The sequence below is a fragment of the Eretmochelys imbricata genome, chromosome 2 (assembly GCF_965152235.1).
Source record: "Eretmochelys imbricata isolate rEreImb1 chromosome 2, rEreImb1.hap1, whole genome shotgun sequence".
Taxonomy (NCBI): Eukaryota; Metazoa; Chordata; order Testudines; family Cheloniidae; genus Eretmochelys; species Eretmochelys imbricata.
The window spans coordinates 257,786,044-257,798,848 of NC_135573.1; the positions used below are offsets into that span (position 1 = coordinate 257,786,044).

General features: G+C 51.3%; 1 protein-coding gene across 1 annotated transcript in view; it reads right to left on the reverse strand.

Moving 5' to 3' along the window:
• The window catches only part of VILL (villin like), a 39,654-nt gene extending 31,507 nt beyond the window's left edge, over positions 1 to 8,147 (reverse strand). Inside the window, exons 1-2 of the mRNA XM_077809516.1 lie at positions 8,079 to 8,147; positions 3,297 to 3,371 (exon numbers count right to left, since the gene is read on the reverse strand). Of these exons, the coding sequence (XP_077665642.1) occupies positions 3,297 to 3,371; positions 8,079 to 8,147 (144 nt within the window). The remainder of the gene's footprint in view (positions 1 to 3,296; positions 3,372 to 8,078) is intronic.
• Between the last annotated feature and the right edge of the window lie 4,658 nt (positions 8,148 to 12,805).

Sequence of the window (12,805 nt, forward strand, 5' to 3'; positions counted from 1 at the left end):
ATAGCTGCTTAATGTGCAATGAAATCACTCCATTTAATGTGCAATCCTGCAAGCAGCTCAGAGCTTCATTGCTCTAGAGACAATCAGTACCCAGTTTGCGACCTCCATACCCAAGACAAAGTCTTAGTCTACTGCCCATCTGTATGTCTACACTGCAGTTAAAAAACCTGCCGCTGGCCTGTGCCAGTGGACTGGGGCTTGTGGGGCTCAGGTTAAGGGGCTGTTTAATTGCAGTGTAGACATTCGGGCCCATACTGGTGCCCCGGCTCTAGGACCCTGTGAGGTAAGAGGGTCCCAAACGTCTATATCATTAAGCAGCCCCTTAGCCTGAATCACCTGGCATGGGCCAGCCGTAAGTGTCTAACTGCAGTGTAGACAAACTCTTCAACACAACCCCACTTTTCCTCCCTAGCCCTGTCTAAGGGCTAAGTTCTGTTTCCTCATGCAGAATTTCCATTCAAGTCAATGGCAGCTGGGTGCTTTCATTTCCGAGCACACATGGCTGTGTTTGAGATTTAGCCAGCCTTGCTGTTTGCTTTCATAAAGCATCTGCTTGAGAAATATGATTAGCTGCAGGGCACAGCGGGCCTTCCCTTTTGTTAAAGATCCCAAGGGTGCCACCCTATGAGTCACTGAGCAGCAGGCAGGCTGTATTCAGGCAATGCCTGGCCAGGAAAATGAAACATGTCCCAGCACGAACAAGCTGATTCTTCTAATGCTGGAGTGACAAACACTCCTCCATCCAATAAACCTGGGCTTAGTCCATGTGCAGCTGCATCAGCCTGACGGGTGGGAAGAAGAGACCCATTTGAGTCCACCCCCGGCCCTGAATAAACCAAAGGAATAATTCTGCTTCCCCTCCATAAGGAAGGCAGGGCAGGATCTGGGGGAAAACACGGCTCTGTCTGAGCTCCTCATGTACCAGTGCAATGTGAGCAGGACTTGGCAGAGAAGGGGTGGATCCAGTGATGAGCTGCCAAAATCTTAACTGGTTCCCCCCTCACCCCACGAGGGGGTCGCAGTCCTCCCCTCCCCCTGATCCCTGCCCCATCCACCCCCCTCCTCTGACTGCCCCCAGAACGGGGCAGGAGGGTCTCGTGAGCCACAGTAGTGGGTGCCCACTCTGCCCCACCCCCAAGAGCCAGAGGGACCTGCCGGGGGGCGAGGTGAGGAGTCCTGATGGTGCTTACCTGGGGCAGCTCCCAGGAAGCATTTGGCAGGTCCCTCTGGCTCCTAGGGGCGGGGTAGCATAGCTAGCGGGGGAGCAGGGGGAGCGGCTGCTCCCCCCACCGATCACATCAAAAGTGGCACCTTAGACGCCGACTCCGATGGTGCTCCGGGGCTGGAGCCCCCACGGGGAGAATTTGGTGGGTGCGGAGCCCCCACGGGGAGAATTTGGTGGGTGCGGAGCCCCCACTGGCAGCTCCCCGCCCCACCCTGCCCCTGGCCCCAGCTCGCCTCTGCCCCTGAATGAGCCGCCCCGCTTTGCTTTTCCGGCCCCCCCCCACTTCTCGCGAATCAGCCGTTCGTGCGGGAAGCCTGGGAGGGCTGAGAAGCAGGTGGCGGCTTCGTGCTCAGGCCCAGGGAGGCGGAGGTGAGCTGGGGCGGGGAGCGGTTCCTCTGTGCGCCCCCTGAGTTACCTGCTGCGGTGCGGGCGGCCCTCCTCATGCCCCCCCGCCCCAGCTCCCCTCCGCTCCTCCTCCTTGGGCCTGAGCGCGAAGCTGCCACTTGCTTCTCAGCCGCCCCCCGGCTTCCCACGCGAACAGCTGATTCGCGGGAAGTCGGGGGGGGCGGAGAAGCAGAGCGGGGCGGTGCGTAACGCAGGGGCGGAGCGGAGGTGAGCTGGAGACGGGGACGAGGGGAGCTGCCGGTGGGTGCTCTGCACCCACCAAATTTTCCCCTTGGGTGCTCCAGCCCCGGAGCACCCGTGGAGTCAGCGCCTAAGGCACCACTTTTGGCTGGTTGTTAAATTTAGAAGCCCTTTTAGAACCGGTTGCCCCACGTGGGACAACCGGTTCTAAAAAGGCTTCTAAATTTAACAACCGGCTCCAGCTCACCACTGGGTGGGTCTGTGGCCCACTGACCATGAGGGTCTACCAGCAATTCCCCCAGTATGGAGGGTGGAAGACCTGAGTTGCAGGGATGATGGAGGAAGGAGAGAAGTTATCCCTCCCCCCCCCACACACCCGCTTTAGGACGTGAGCTAAGTCCATCAAAGAGGCTTTCATCCCTTTGCAACCTGGAGCACTGCTCAGAACAGCTGCCAAATGGAAAAGTGAACCCAAGGAGGCCTCTGAACTGGGGGTGCTGGAACAATGTGTATGGCCGGGGAGTTGAGAGAATTGTGAACCAAACTGTAAACACTGTTTATGATGGAAACCACTGGGCTGTCCCCCCAGCACCTCTAGCTCCAGCACCTATGCTCTGAACCTGGAATGGTCTATGCAAATGAAGAAGAGTTGGGGAGATATTAAAGAAGCCCCAGTACAGCACATTACCCTGGAATATCACCCTGGGAAGGCAGGGCACTTCTGCTGCTACAAGCCAGCTGCTCAGCCTAGGTTCTCTGAAGTGCCTCAGCCTTTGAGGTCAAATTGCAAGCGAGCCTGGCTCAAGTTCTGAGTGAACTCATGAGCTCTCCTCACTCCCCTTCCAGTTTTCTTACCACTATACAATACTGTGGTTACAGCACAGGACGGGATGCAGGAGACCTGGCTTCTATTCCCAGCTCTGCTATGGACTGTGTGAGAGACCGTGGACAAGTCACGAAGGCCTACTTTTGCAAAAACCACCAGTGATTTTGGCTGCCTGAATTTCTAGGAACCCAACTTGAGACACCTTAGAGGGGCCTGATTCTCAAGAAAAGGGCTGATCACCCGACCCCTGAAAACCAGCTCCTTTTTAAGGTAGCCAAAACAGGGCCCTTGGCACACCCAAAATCCAGTTTGTCCATTTTCAATCTATAGGCCTTCGCCTTCGCGATCCCTGGAGGTGGGGTGGGGGAGTGGAATGCACCGCAGGAGCGCAGAGCATGAGGGTTATTTCAAGAGGCCATAACAGAGATGATCGTCTCTTTCATGCACTTCCTTCTCTTGTTGCTTCTCTGGCCTCTCTCATACTGAATATGCAATTTCAGGCATTAAAATCAGGCGGTTGATGGGCTGGCGAATAGGTTATGTTTTAGAACAGTGCTGCTGGAACCAGGCAAAGGAGTGACTTGAGCTCCAGTCCAAGGGAGGTTAATGAAACAGTGCAGAGCATTTCCAAACCTACCAACATCTGCTTGACTGACTTACATATAATATGATGTAACAGTCTCCTTTGAAAAAGCTCCCGTAAGCCTTTTCGGGAATGGGAACCATTTTCATTTTCTGCAAGAAATCGGAGAAAGCAACAGTAAAAAAAAGGCCTGGACAAGAGACAACAGTGAGTTTGCTGCGGTAACAAATGGGGCATCCTCTTCTCCTCTGTATATGCCATAAGCCTGGCTCAAAAGAGGGAAGCGGCAAAGATGCAAAATCCAGGCCCCACTGAAATCAATGGGGATTTTGCCATTGACTTCAGGGGAGCCAGGATTTCACACTAAGCACCCAAGAGTCTTGCTCCAAGAACCATCATGTCTTTCTGCTGTTTACGGCCTGTGCCATTGAGTTCACCTTTGCAGAAAGACCATATTGCCGCTACACTGAGACTCTAGCCACCTACCCAGACACCCCAGCAGGTCCCCACACCCCAGAATATAAATTCTTTGATGCTTCCAGACCAGTTGTTGTACTCTAGACACAAGCTGGGTAAACCACGTGCGAACAAAACAAACACCTTTTGAAAATATTAGGCTCTAAGATTTTGCATAGTGCTAGCAACAGGTGCCGAACTGGAGATTCTATTCACAGCACGTCTCTAACGTGCAGAGCAGAGCAAGCCAAAGGACTTCATCTCTGAACTGGAGGGTGGGTGAATGACTCATGCCTTGGCCTCTGTTTCTAAGTTCTTACATGCCACCCATCGCTATACGATCAGAGAGCAACTGAAAATTTGTTAGGTCCCCTAGCTGGGAAAATCCATCCCTAAATTTGTCAAGGATTAATAAAGATGGACTGCTAACTTAACTCAGTTTTAGCTGAAGCCCAGAAGTACAGCCTGAATTCTCCCTCTATGATTTAATGGACCTTTAAAATAGATCTCTCTATCTGTTTTGAGCCTCTGTTGAAGTACGCCGCTTCCCTTCGGGGGCAGTGTGGTCTAGTGGGACGAGTGCTAGACTAGTATTTGGGACACCTGGGTTCTATTCCCGACTGTGCCCCTGAGTTGCTGTTGCTAAGTTCTTTAGTGCAAGGACTGTCTCATTAGCTGTTTGTACAGTGCCCAGCCCAGGGAGGCGCCTGGGGAATGAATAAATAACAAAGCAACCCAATGCGCAGTATATGTCTCATCTTATCTATGATTATCAGCAGAAGTAAAGGTCTCCTACTGCTTCAAGCCTGGGACAAATCCCATGTGATTCAACAGGCATTGACTCAGGCCCTTAGTCTGTTAAATCAAGTGACAGAGCTTCATACTTTTACGGCTGAAAGACTTGAGTCCAAACCCTGCTGTTGGCCTGAGCAGCATCCAGGCTCACCATTTCCAGAGGATTTGACTGCTGCAGTTGACCTCTTGGGGCAGTGCCGGCCCAGAATGGAGCATTCCTGGCACCTACCTAGTTAACACTGAAGAGACAGAGGGCTTCATAGAGGCAGAGAATTAGCATTTGGAAGGTCAGTAAGCCACATGCTGAGAGCCCCCTTGTGTCCTCTCACTCAGATGAGCAGAGAACAGGCAGCATGGCTTTCTGGGCTCCATTCAAATTTGCATTGAATTTTCCAGTTCACTTCGAACAAAAATATGAAACTGGACAAACTCACTGGGCAGAAATTCAGACCAGTGATGTGTGGTTTATGACTCACTCGCTATTTATAGAGCACAGTCCTGGGTTAGCTTGATTTCTGTGTGCTATGGGTGTAGGCAGATATTGACCGCGTACACTGTACATACTGCATACTATGTACACAAGGGTATATTACTGTAATTTCCCAAACAAATGTTCTGGTTTGGTTTGTTCCATATCACGCCTTTTATTAACACAGTGCTAGACAATCAAGAGGGGATCACACTCAAGTTAGAAAGAAGGCACACATTTTTACAACTGCGAGGGTGATGCACCCTTAGACCAGGCTACCCAGGGAAGCAGTGGTTTCTCTCTCGGAGTCTTCACAGCAAGACTGGATGCCCTTCTGGAAGAGTTTAGCCAAACACAAGTGACTGGGCTCAGTGCAGGGGCACTGGGTGAAAGGCTATGGCCTGTAGATAAGTTGAGGCAATATACTAGTTGCTTCTGGTCTTAAGTTCTATGAATCGATGAACCACAAGGGATTCAAAACTATGATCAATGAGCAGGGGCGGCAGGTTTGTATAATTTTTGGTGGTGCCCAAAATGGGTCCAAGTCCTGCTACCCTCCCCCCACACCTACCTAAGGCTCTGGGAGGGAGTTTGAGTGTGGGAGGGTGTTTGGGGTGCGGGCTCTGGGCTGGGGCAGGGAGATGGGGGGCAGGAGAGGGTGTGGGGTGCGGGCTCTGGGAGGGAGTTTGGGTGCAGGAGGAGTGAAGGGTCAGGTTCTGGGAGTGAGTTTGGGTGCGGGAGGGGTGCGGGCTCTGGGAGGGAGTTTGGGTGTGGGCTCTGGACTGGGGCAGGGGGTTGGGGTGCAGGAGGGGATGTGGGGGACAGGCTCTGAGAGGGAGTTTGGGTGTGGGGTGCAGGCTCTGGGCTGGGGCAGGGGGTTGGGGTGAGGGAGAGGGTGAGGGATGTGGTGCTTATCTCGGGCAGCTCCTGAAAACGACCCTCACACTGTTCTGGCAGTGGCTCCGGCAGAGGGGCTGGGGGGGTCTCCATGTGCCGCTGCCGGCAGGCACCACCCCTGCAGCTCCCTTGGCTGCAGTTCTAGGGCAATGGGAGCTGCGGGGTCGGCGCTCAGGGCAGGGGGCAGCACGTGGAGGCACCCTGCTCCCCCTGGGCCGCAGGGACGTGCCGGCTGCTTCCGGGAGTGGTGCGGAGCGAGGGCGGACAGAAAGCCGCCTTAGCCCCGCTGCGCTGCTGGTGGTGGTGGCTGGGGGCTGCTGGGGCTTTTTAAATTGCCTGGGGGCAGCAGGTGGGGCCAGGAGAGGTGCACGGGGATGGTGGGCGGGGCCGGGAGAGAGACCCGGCCCCACACAGTGGTGGACCCGGACCCCTGGGCCCTGAATATTCCAGGAGCACGGGCACCATGGTCCACATAACTCGCCTCCCCTGTCAACGAGTATCTGAAGGGTGAAAGCGACCTATTCAGGGCAATACAAGCGTGTCTAACGAGAAGGAATGGAATGAAGTTCAGAAAGGAAGGACTGGGGTGAATACCAGGAGAAAGGGCCTGACAATGTGATCCACTAAGTATTCCGTGCAGAAACGGTGGAGACTCCATTGCTTGGGACATTTTAAAGCCAAATGAATGAATAACCAAGCCTGCATGGGGCTTGGGGGTGGGGGGGGGAAGGGGTGTGGTGGTTGGACTGGATGATTTAAGAGGCATTTCCATCTCCAATTTCTCTGATCTAAATCTCTTCTGCTCACGGTATGTAGCCTGGAAATTATGAGCGTACTAAAGGTGGGGATGGGCGAGGCAGCGGAGGGATCAGTGCGTGTACATACTTCAGAGCGTTAGTTACACCTCCTGCTCCAAGCTGCCTCTTGAATCTCACAGCTCTGTGACAGGGTGATCTGAGGGTCAAGGCAGTAGTCGATCGCTTCCCACATTTGCATGGGCCCTGGCCTACGTTCAGTTTTGGTGGTGGGAGAGGGGGTTTAACAAGCAGCTTTGGTGGGCACTACAAGCTGGAGAACCCCTTCCAACATTACTTACACACACACACACACACACATGGCTGTGCTGAGCTGCTCCACGAGCCTGCAGCTCACACCGGTTCCGTGGCATTCAAGCCATACATTTTTCTGGTGGCCCAACTGGTTTCCCCTCATACCAGCATGTCCCTAGGGAACAGACTTGCTTTTAATTACAGTTCCCCTGGAAAGTGGCGCAATGCCACGTGAACAAACAGGGAACTGCAATGACTTTCGATCATTCCCAGTGGCAACATCGTCACCAAGTAGGTTTCACTGCACAGTCCCTGCCAGCGAGAGTCACACGACTAAGTCTCTGCTCAGCTCCTTGGGCTCTGCTCTCTAAGCCTGGGGCTGGGCTCCTGTTTGGGGCATGCTCAGCAGCAGCAAGCCAGCCGTGGAACACCCTTCTGGGGAAAACAGGCCGAGCCAGGCACTAGCCATGTTCAGAACTGAATGCAAGGCCTTTGGTCAGGCCTACCCGCTATCTGCAGCATCTCCCTAGCACCTGTCTTACCGTCACAGCTGGCAACAGGCCGTCGGTACCAAGGCTAAGGCACTAGTGCAGACAGGGCTCAGGCATGTCTACAGTCATATCAGTGCTGCTGTGAACAACAGTATTTGCTCTGGAGAGGAAAGATAGTCTTGTGGTCTCAGAAGAGCTGGGCTCAGTCTTTGACTCTGCCACTGACTCACTACGGGACCTTGGGCAAGTCACTTAAATCCTCTATTTCTCAGCTGTAATGTGGGAATAGTAATGCTTCCTTTCTCCCATCCATGGTCTCGTCTATTTAGATTGAAAGCTGTACAAGGCTGGGACTGTCTATTACAGAGTGTACCAGCAGCATCTAGTGCAGTGGAGTCTCTGGTTGCTATGGTAATAAAGTATCAACTTTAGTCCCACAACATTCCTGTTTCCTAAGTCAGTATTATCCCTGTTTTACAGATGGGGAAACTGAGGCCCAGAGCCGTTGCGTGAGTTGAACGTTGCACACTGAGTGGGATAAAGCTGGGAATAGAATTTGGGGCTCCTGATTCCTAGTCTTCCTTTGTCTTTAACTACAAGACCATCTTTCCTCTCTCACCAAGCAATTTTCACAGCATCTCTTTCTTGTAAAACACCCCCATACACCCCCAGTCTGCGAAGGATGCGCTCCTCTCACCGTACCTCGATGGTCCATATCTGCAGCCCCGGCTTTCTCTCGATAGTGGGGAGGCCCAGGTCAGTCTCTGTCATTCTGCTGGTTGAACTGAAGGGGAGAAAGATGAAGAGTGGAGTAACTATCCAGTTTGATAAAACTCCAAGCCAAGTGGCAGCGAGGCTCCTATAACATGGATTCATCCATAAGAACAAAAGTCTCTGCAGACTTTTGCTGGATTTAGCCATTTAAACAACAGATTGTGGCTCTGATTCCTCACCTTGTGGTGTCATTTCAAATGGGGATAGATAAAATGCTGCCCCACGCTCAGATTTGGCCCCACACTGAACAGGGCCAAAGGGTCAGACAAGATGCCAGGCACAACATGAGCAGGGGATCGTACCCACAAATGCACAATAAGGAGTTTGGAGCAGAACGCTGGCCCTGCCTACAAGTCGTCATGCTTCTTACAAAAAGAAAAGGAGTACTTGTGGCACCTTAGAGACTAACCAATTTATTTGAGCATGAGCTTTCGTGAGCTACAGCTCACTTCATCAGATGCATACCGTGGAAACTGCAGCAGACTTTATATACACACAGAGATCATGAAACAATACCTCCTCCCACCCCACTGTCCTGCTGGTAATAGCTTATCTAAAGTGATCATCAAGTTGGGCCATTTCCAGCACAAACCCAGGTTTTCTCACCCTCCACACACACCCCCCCCCCCCCCACACAAACTCACTCTCCTGCTGGTAATAGCCCATCCAAAGTGACAACTCTCTACACAATGTGCATGGTAATCAAGGTGGGCCATTTCCTGCACAAATCTAGGTTCTCTCACCCCCTCACCCCCCTCCAAAAACCACACACACAAACTCACTCTCCTGCTGGTAATAGCTCATCCAAAGTGACCACTCTCCTTACAATGTGCATGATAATCAAGGTGGGCCATTTCCAGCACAAATCCAGGTTTTCTCACCCCCGGGGCAGACAGGAGCTTCTGCTGTATGCAAAACCCAGGACTCTCCCCTCGCCCCCATTCTGCACTAACTCAACCTTCTTTTGTGTGAGTAAAACAAACGGCGATTCCCAGGAGAGAGACGGGGTAACGTTAAAAGCTATGGGACCTGATCCTCAGTGGGTGAAACTCGCCATAGCTCTATCGAATCCAGTGGAGCTACACCAATTTACATCTGCTGAGGACTGTGGTTCTCTTTAGGAAAAAAAAATAGCTCCAAGTCTTGCACTTGCACCCTTATGATTATGTCCATGTATCAAACGTCTTTCATTCCGGAGGCTCCCCAGTGTATAGACAGATCATTCACTTAATCCACCAGTGACATGCAGCCACCTCTGGGGTAGGACCCAACAGCTAATCAACCGTTCAGCACTGCAGAACAGTTTAAGCAGCAAGCAAACAGGGATACAAGAGCCAGTAGACACTGCAGGGGGAAGTTAGAATGCAATTTGACCAGGGTACTGGGGCTAACCCCCCACTTATTTCAAGTAATACCTGAGCTGGAACATTGTAACAAACCCAGACACCTGGGAGCTTTATTGCCATCATCGTTGTTATTCAGAACATCCAAGCAGCAGGAGGCAGAGAATGTAGATCCTCCTGCTCTGTAAGCACAGGCTATTACCACGGAGTTAAAACAAACGGTGTCGTATCAGTATAAGATCTATGACACGCAGGTGACCAGTTCTCAGGCTCTCCAGTAGATGGCAGTAGAATGCACATGCACCAGCCAATTCATTACTGTATTTACAATCTTTGGGACAAATTCTCCGCTCAATTAAGTTACAACATAGTTAATTATTATATTAGTTTAAAAAAAATACCTTGACTGCATTTTATTCTCTGCCTATCTTCCTGCCGAATGAAAGGCCTGCATTGACTACAGCCAGCCAGTCCTGCCCCTGGTGTGCTTCCTGGTCTTTTGTTAAGCTGCATGTATTATATATCAGATCACAGAATATTGTTGTTGGATCTGAATTTGGCAGAGCATCAAATGTTTTACATTATAGGCCACAGAGCTCACAGCAGAACTCAGGTGTTTGGACAATATTCACTTCTCTTTAGCAAACGGGTTAGCTCAAAAGATCTCAGGCGTCAGCTGAGCTCAGATAATCAGCTTGAACTAGCATCCAGAAGCTTAGATGCTTATTAAAAACTATAATCCAAATCTCTGGTTTAAAACAAAAAGAAAAGGAGTACTAGTGGCTCTTTAGAGACTAACCAATTTCTTTGAGCATAAGCTTTCGCGAGCTACAGCTCACTTCATCACGAAAGCTTATGCTCAAAGAAATTGGTTAGTCTCTAAGGTGCCACAAGTCCTCCTTTTCTTTTTGCGAATACAGACTAACACGGCTGCTACTCTGAAACCTGGTTTAAAACAGTGATGCTTAATCTTTACCACACCAAGAACCTCCCTTCCTAAACTGAGCCCCTCTGTTATTCCCTGCTCCCTGCCCCTATTAAGACCAGAGCAAACACAACCCCCTGGTCTAGAAACAGTGATGAGATAGCAACCTCACTGAAGATCAGCTGTTTTCATGAGATTTCAGGTTTATTTCTGCTTGTGGTCAGGCTTGAAATACCATGAAAACAACCTTCTGTCCTGGGGCTTGTCTTCACTAGTGATTTAATGTGAGTTGTAGTGTGAGTGTTCCCATTAACTCAACCCCTGTCCAGACACAAAAACCAGTTGCTTGTGTCTTGTCTTTGCCACAAGCAGGAAGTATGGAAACATTTATAAAGTTCTAGACATTTGGCTTAATTGTGAGGATTGAGGGAAGATGCAAGTTGGTTCTTACTGTATCCCAAACTGGTTTTGCCCAATGCTAGATGAAACACAAACTGAGAACTGCATCCGACGAAGTGGGTATTCACCCACGAAAGCTTATGCTCCAATACGTCTGTTAGTCTATAAGGTGCCACAGGACTCTTTGCCGCTTTTACAGATCCAGACTAACACGGCTGCCCCTCTGAAACTGAGAAGAGACATGAGTAAACTCCACTAGGAAAAAGTATCCCTCAAAGCCCTGAGCATTTTCACCTGTTCAAGGGCAAAAGCCAGTCACTGAGAAGGGCATGCATCCGATGAAGTGAGCTGTAGCTCATGAAAGCTTATGCTCAAATAAATTTGTTAGTCTCTAAGGTGCCACAAGTACTCCTTTTCTTTTTGAGAAGGGCTGGGCACTTCTGCCACAGATATTGCAACCCCAGGCAATATCTTTGAGGACCACTGTATTCAATGTATTGATGTTTTCTGTGTGATTGTCTGCTGTGGCATGCGCAAAGTGGGGGGCAAGTAGGGGCAAGGGCCCCTCAACCAGTGGGGGCACAGAACCCCTCCAGGGCCAGGGCATAGAGAGTGAGGGGGAGGGGGAGAACCAGCCCCTCTGGCTGCTGGGGGGCACAGAAAGTGCCCCTTCAAAAGCAGTGAAATTTTTATTCCTGTGAATGGCCTGGATTGTGTATGGGAGCAGGGGCTTACCACAGCTCCTACAGGAACGAAAAACAGTAGGGGGTGATGACCCCTGAGATCTTAAACAGCTCCAGAGCCGTTCCACCCCCTGGGCGATTTGCATGGGTTTTGAAGCCTAAGAAATGTAGAAAGGGCTTTTGGGGGCATAGAACGGCTGAATGTGGGGAGACTCAGGGACTGTCTTTTCATTCAGCAAACAGACAGGACCTTCTGTCCAAGGAAAGGCCCCCAGCCTTGAGGAAAGGGATGTTAGCCTACCAGACTCCCACTGTGGAGGATGGACAATTTCTGATCTGTGGAGTGAGCGTGTCAATGCTTTTCGTGCTTTATGTTTAATCCTGACGAAATACACTTTGCTGAGCAAGAGCCGCATGGTGACTGGTAACGGCTGGCGCACTGTTCATAGCCCTTGGAGAGAAAGCAATGCACAGGGACTGGTCGTGAGGCAGACTGGCTTGCTGGGGACACCACAATGTATGGTAGAGGGCTGTGCGGCCTTAAGCCCCCCGCAGCAGAGTGGAGTGGGACATGTGTCCTTGGCCAGAGACAGGTGACGTCTGGAAGCTCTGACCTGACTAGGCACTCCTGGCATGGATGATGGAGGAGGGATCCAGGTGCAGCTGGGACAGCTTCCTCACAGGCATATACAATCCCTACAGATGGGTGGTTTGTGTGAATGCACAGAGAGGAGACGTGTCCTGTAAATGCCACAGTGACAGTAGCAATGGCAGGAGGCTGGCGATATAAGTTGAAGAAATGGACTGTAGCAGAGAAGAGGCGATGGCCACCACAACCAGCTCCAGATTGCAAGGCAAGGGCTGGGAAGTTGAGTCACTCCCCCTGAGCAGCACCAGTACACCCACCATCCAATAGCAGCTGTCCTTGGTCAACCCCAGCTCTTCTAAGTGGCGCAGGGATTGTTCAAGCATTGAGGGGCCAGCCATAAAAGGCAGAAGCAGATGAGAGTCTCCTCTTGCTCCGCCCACAGGAAGCTTCAGCCACTTGGCCAAAAATTCTGTTTTAGCCTCATTGTTCCACTGCCATTTGGCATAGTGAGCGGCACTCACCACCCCACCTACATACCAACAACCCCTGCAGATAGTAGAGAATAAGTAAATTCAACAGAAAATTGCAGAACACTTCTCGGGCTGAGGCCGCAGATTCTGGAAACCTTAATGCTCCTCCGGCCACTGCCTTGTTGGCCAACACACGGGGGATTGCATGGGCGACGGCCAGAATTAAATGACTGAGCGGCTACAGCT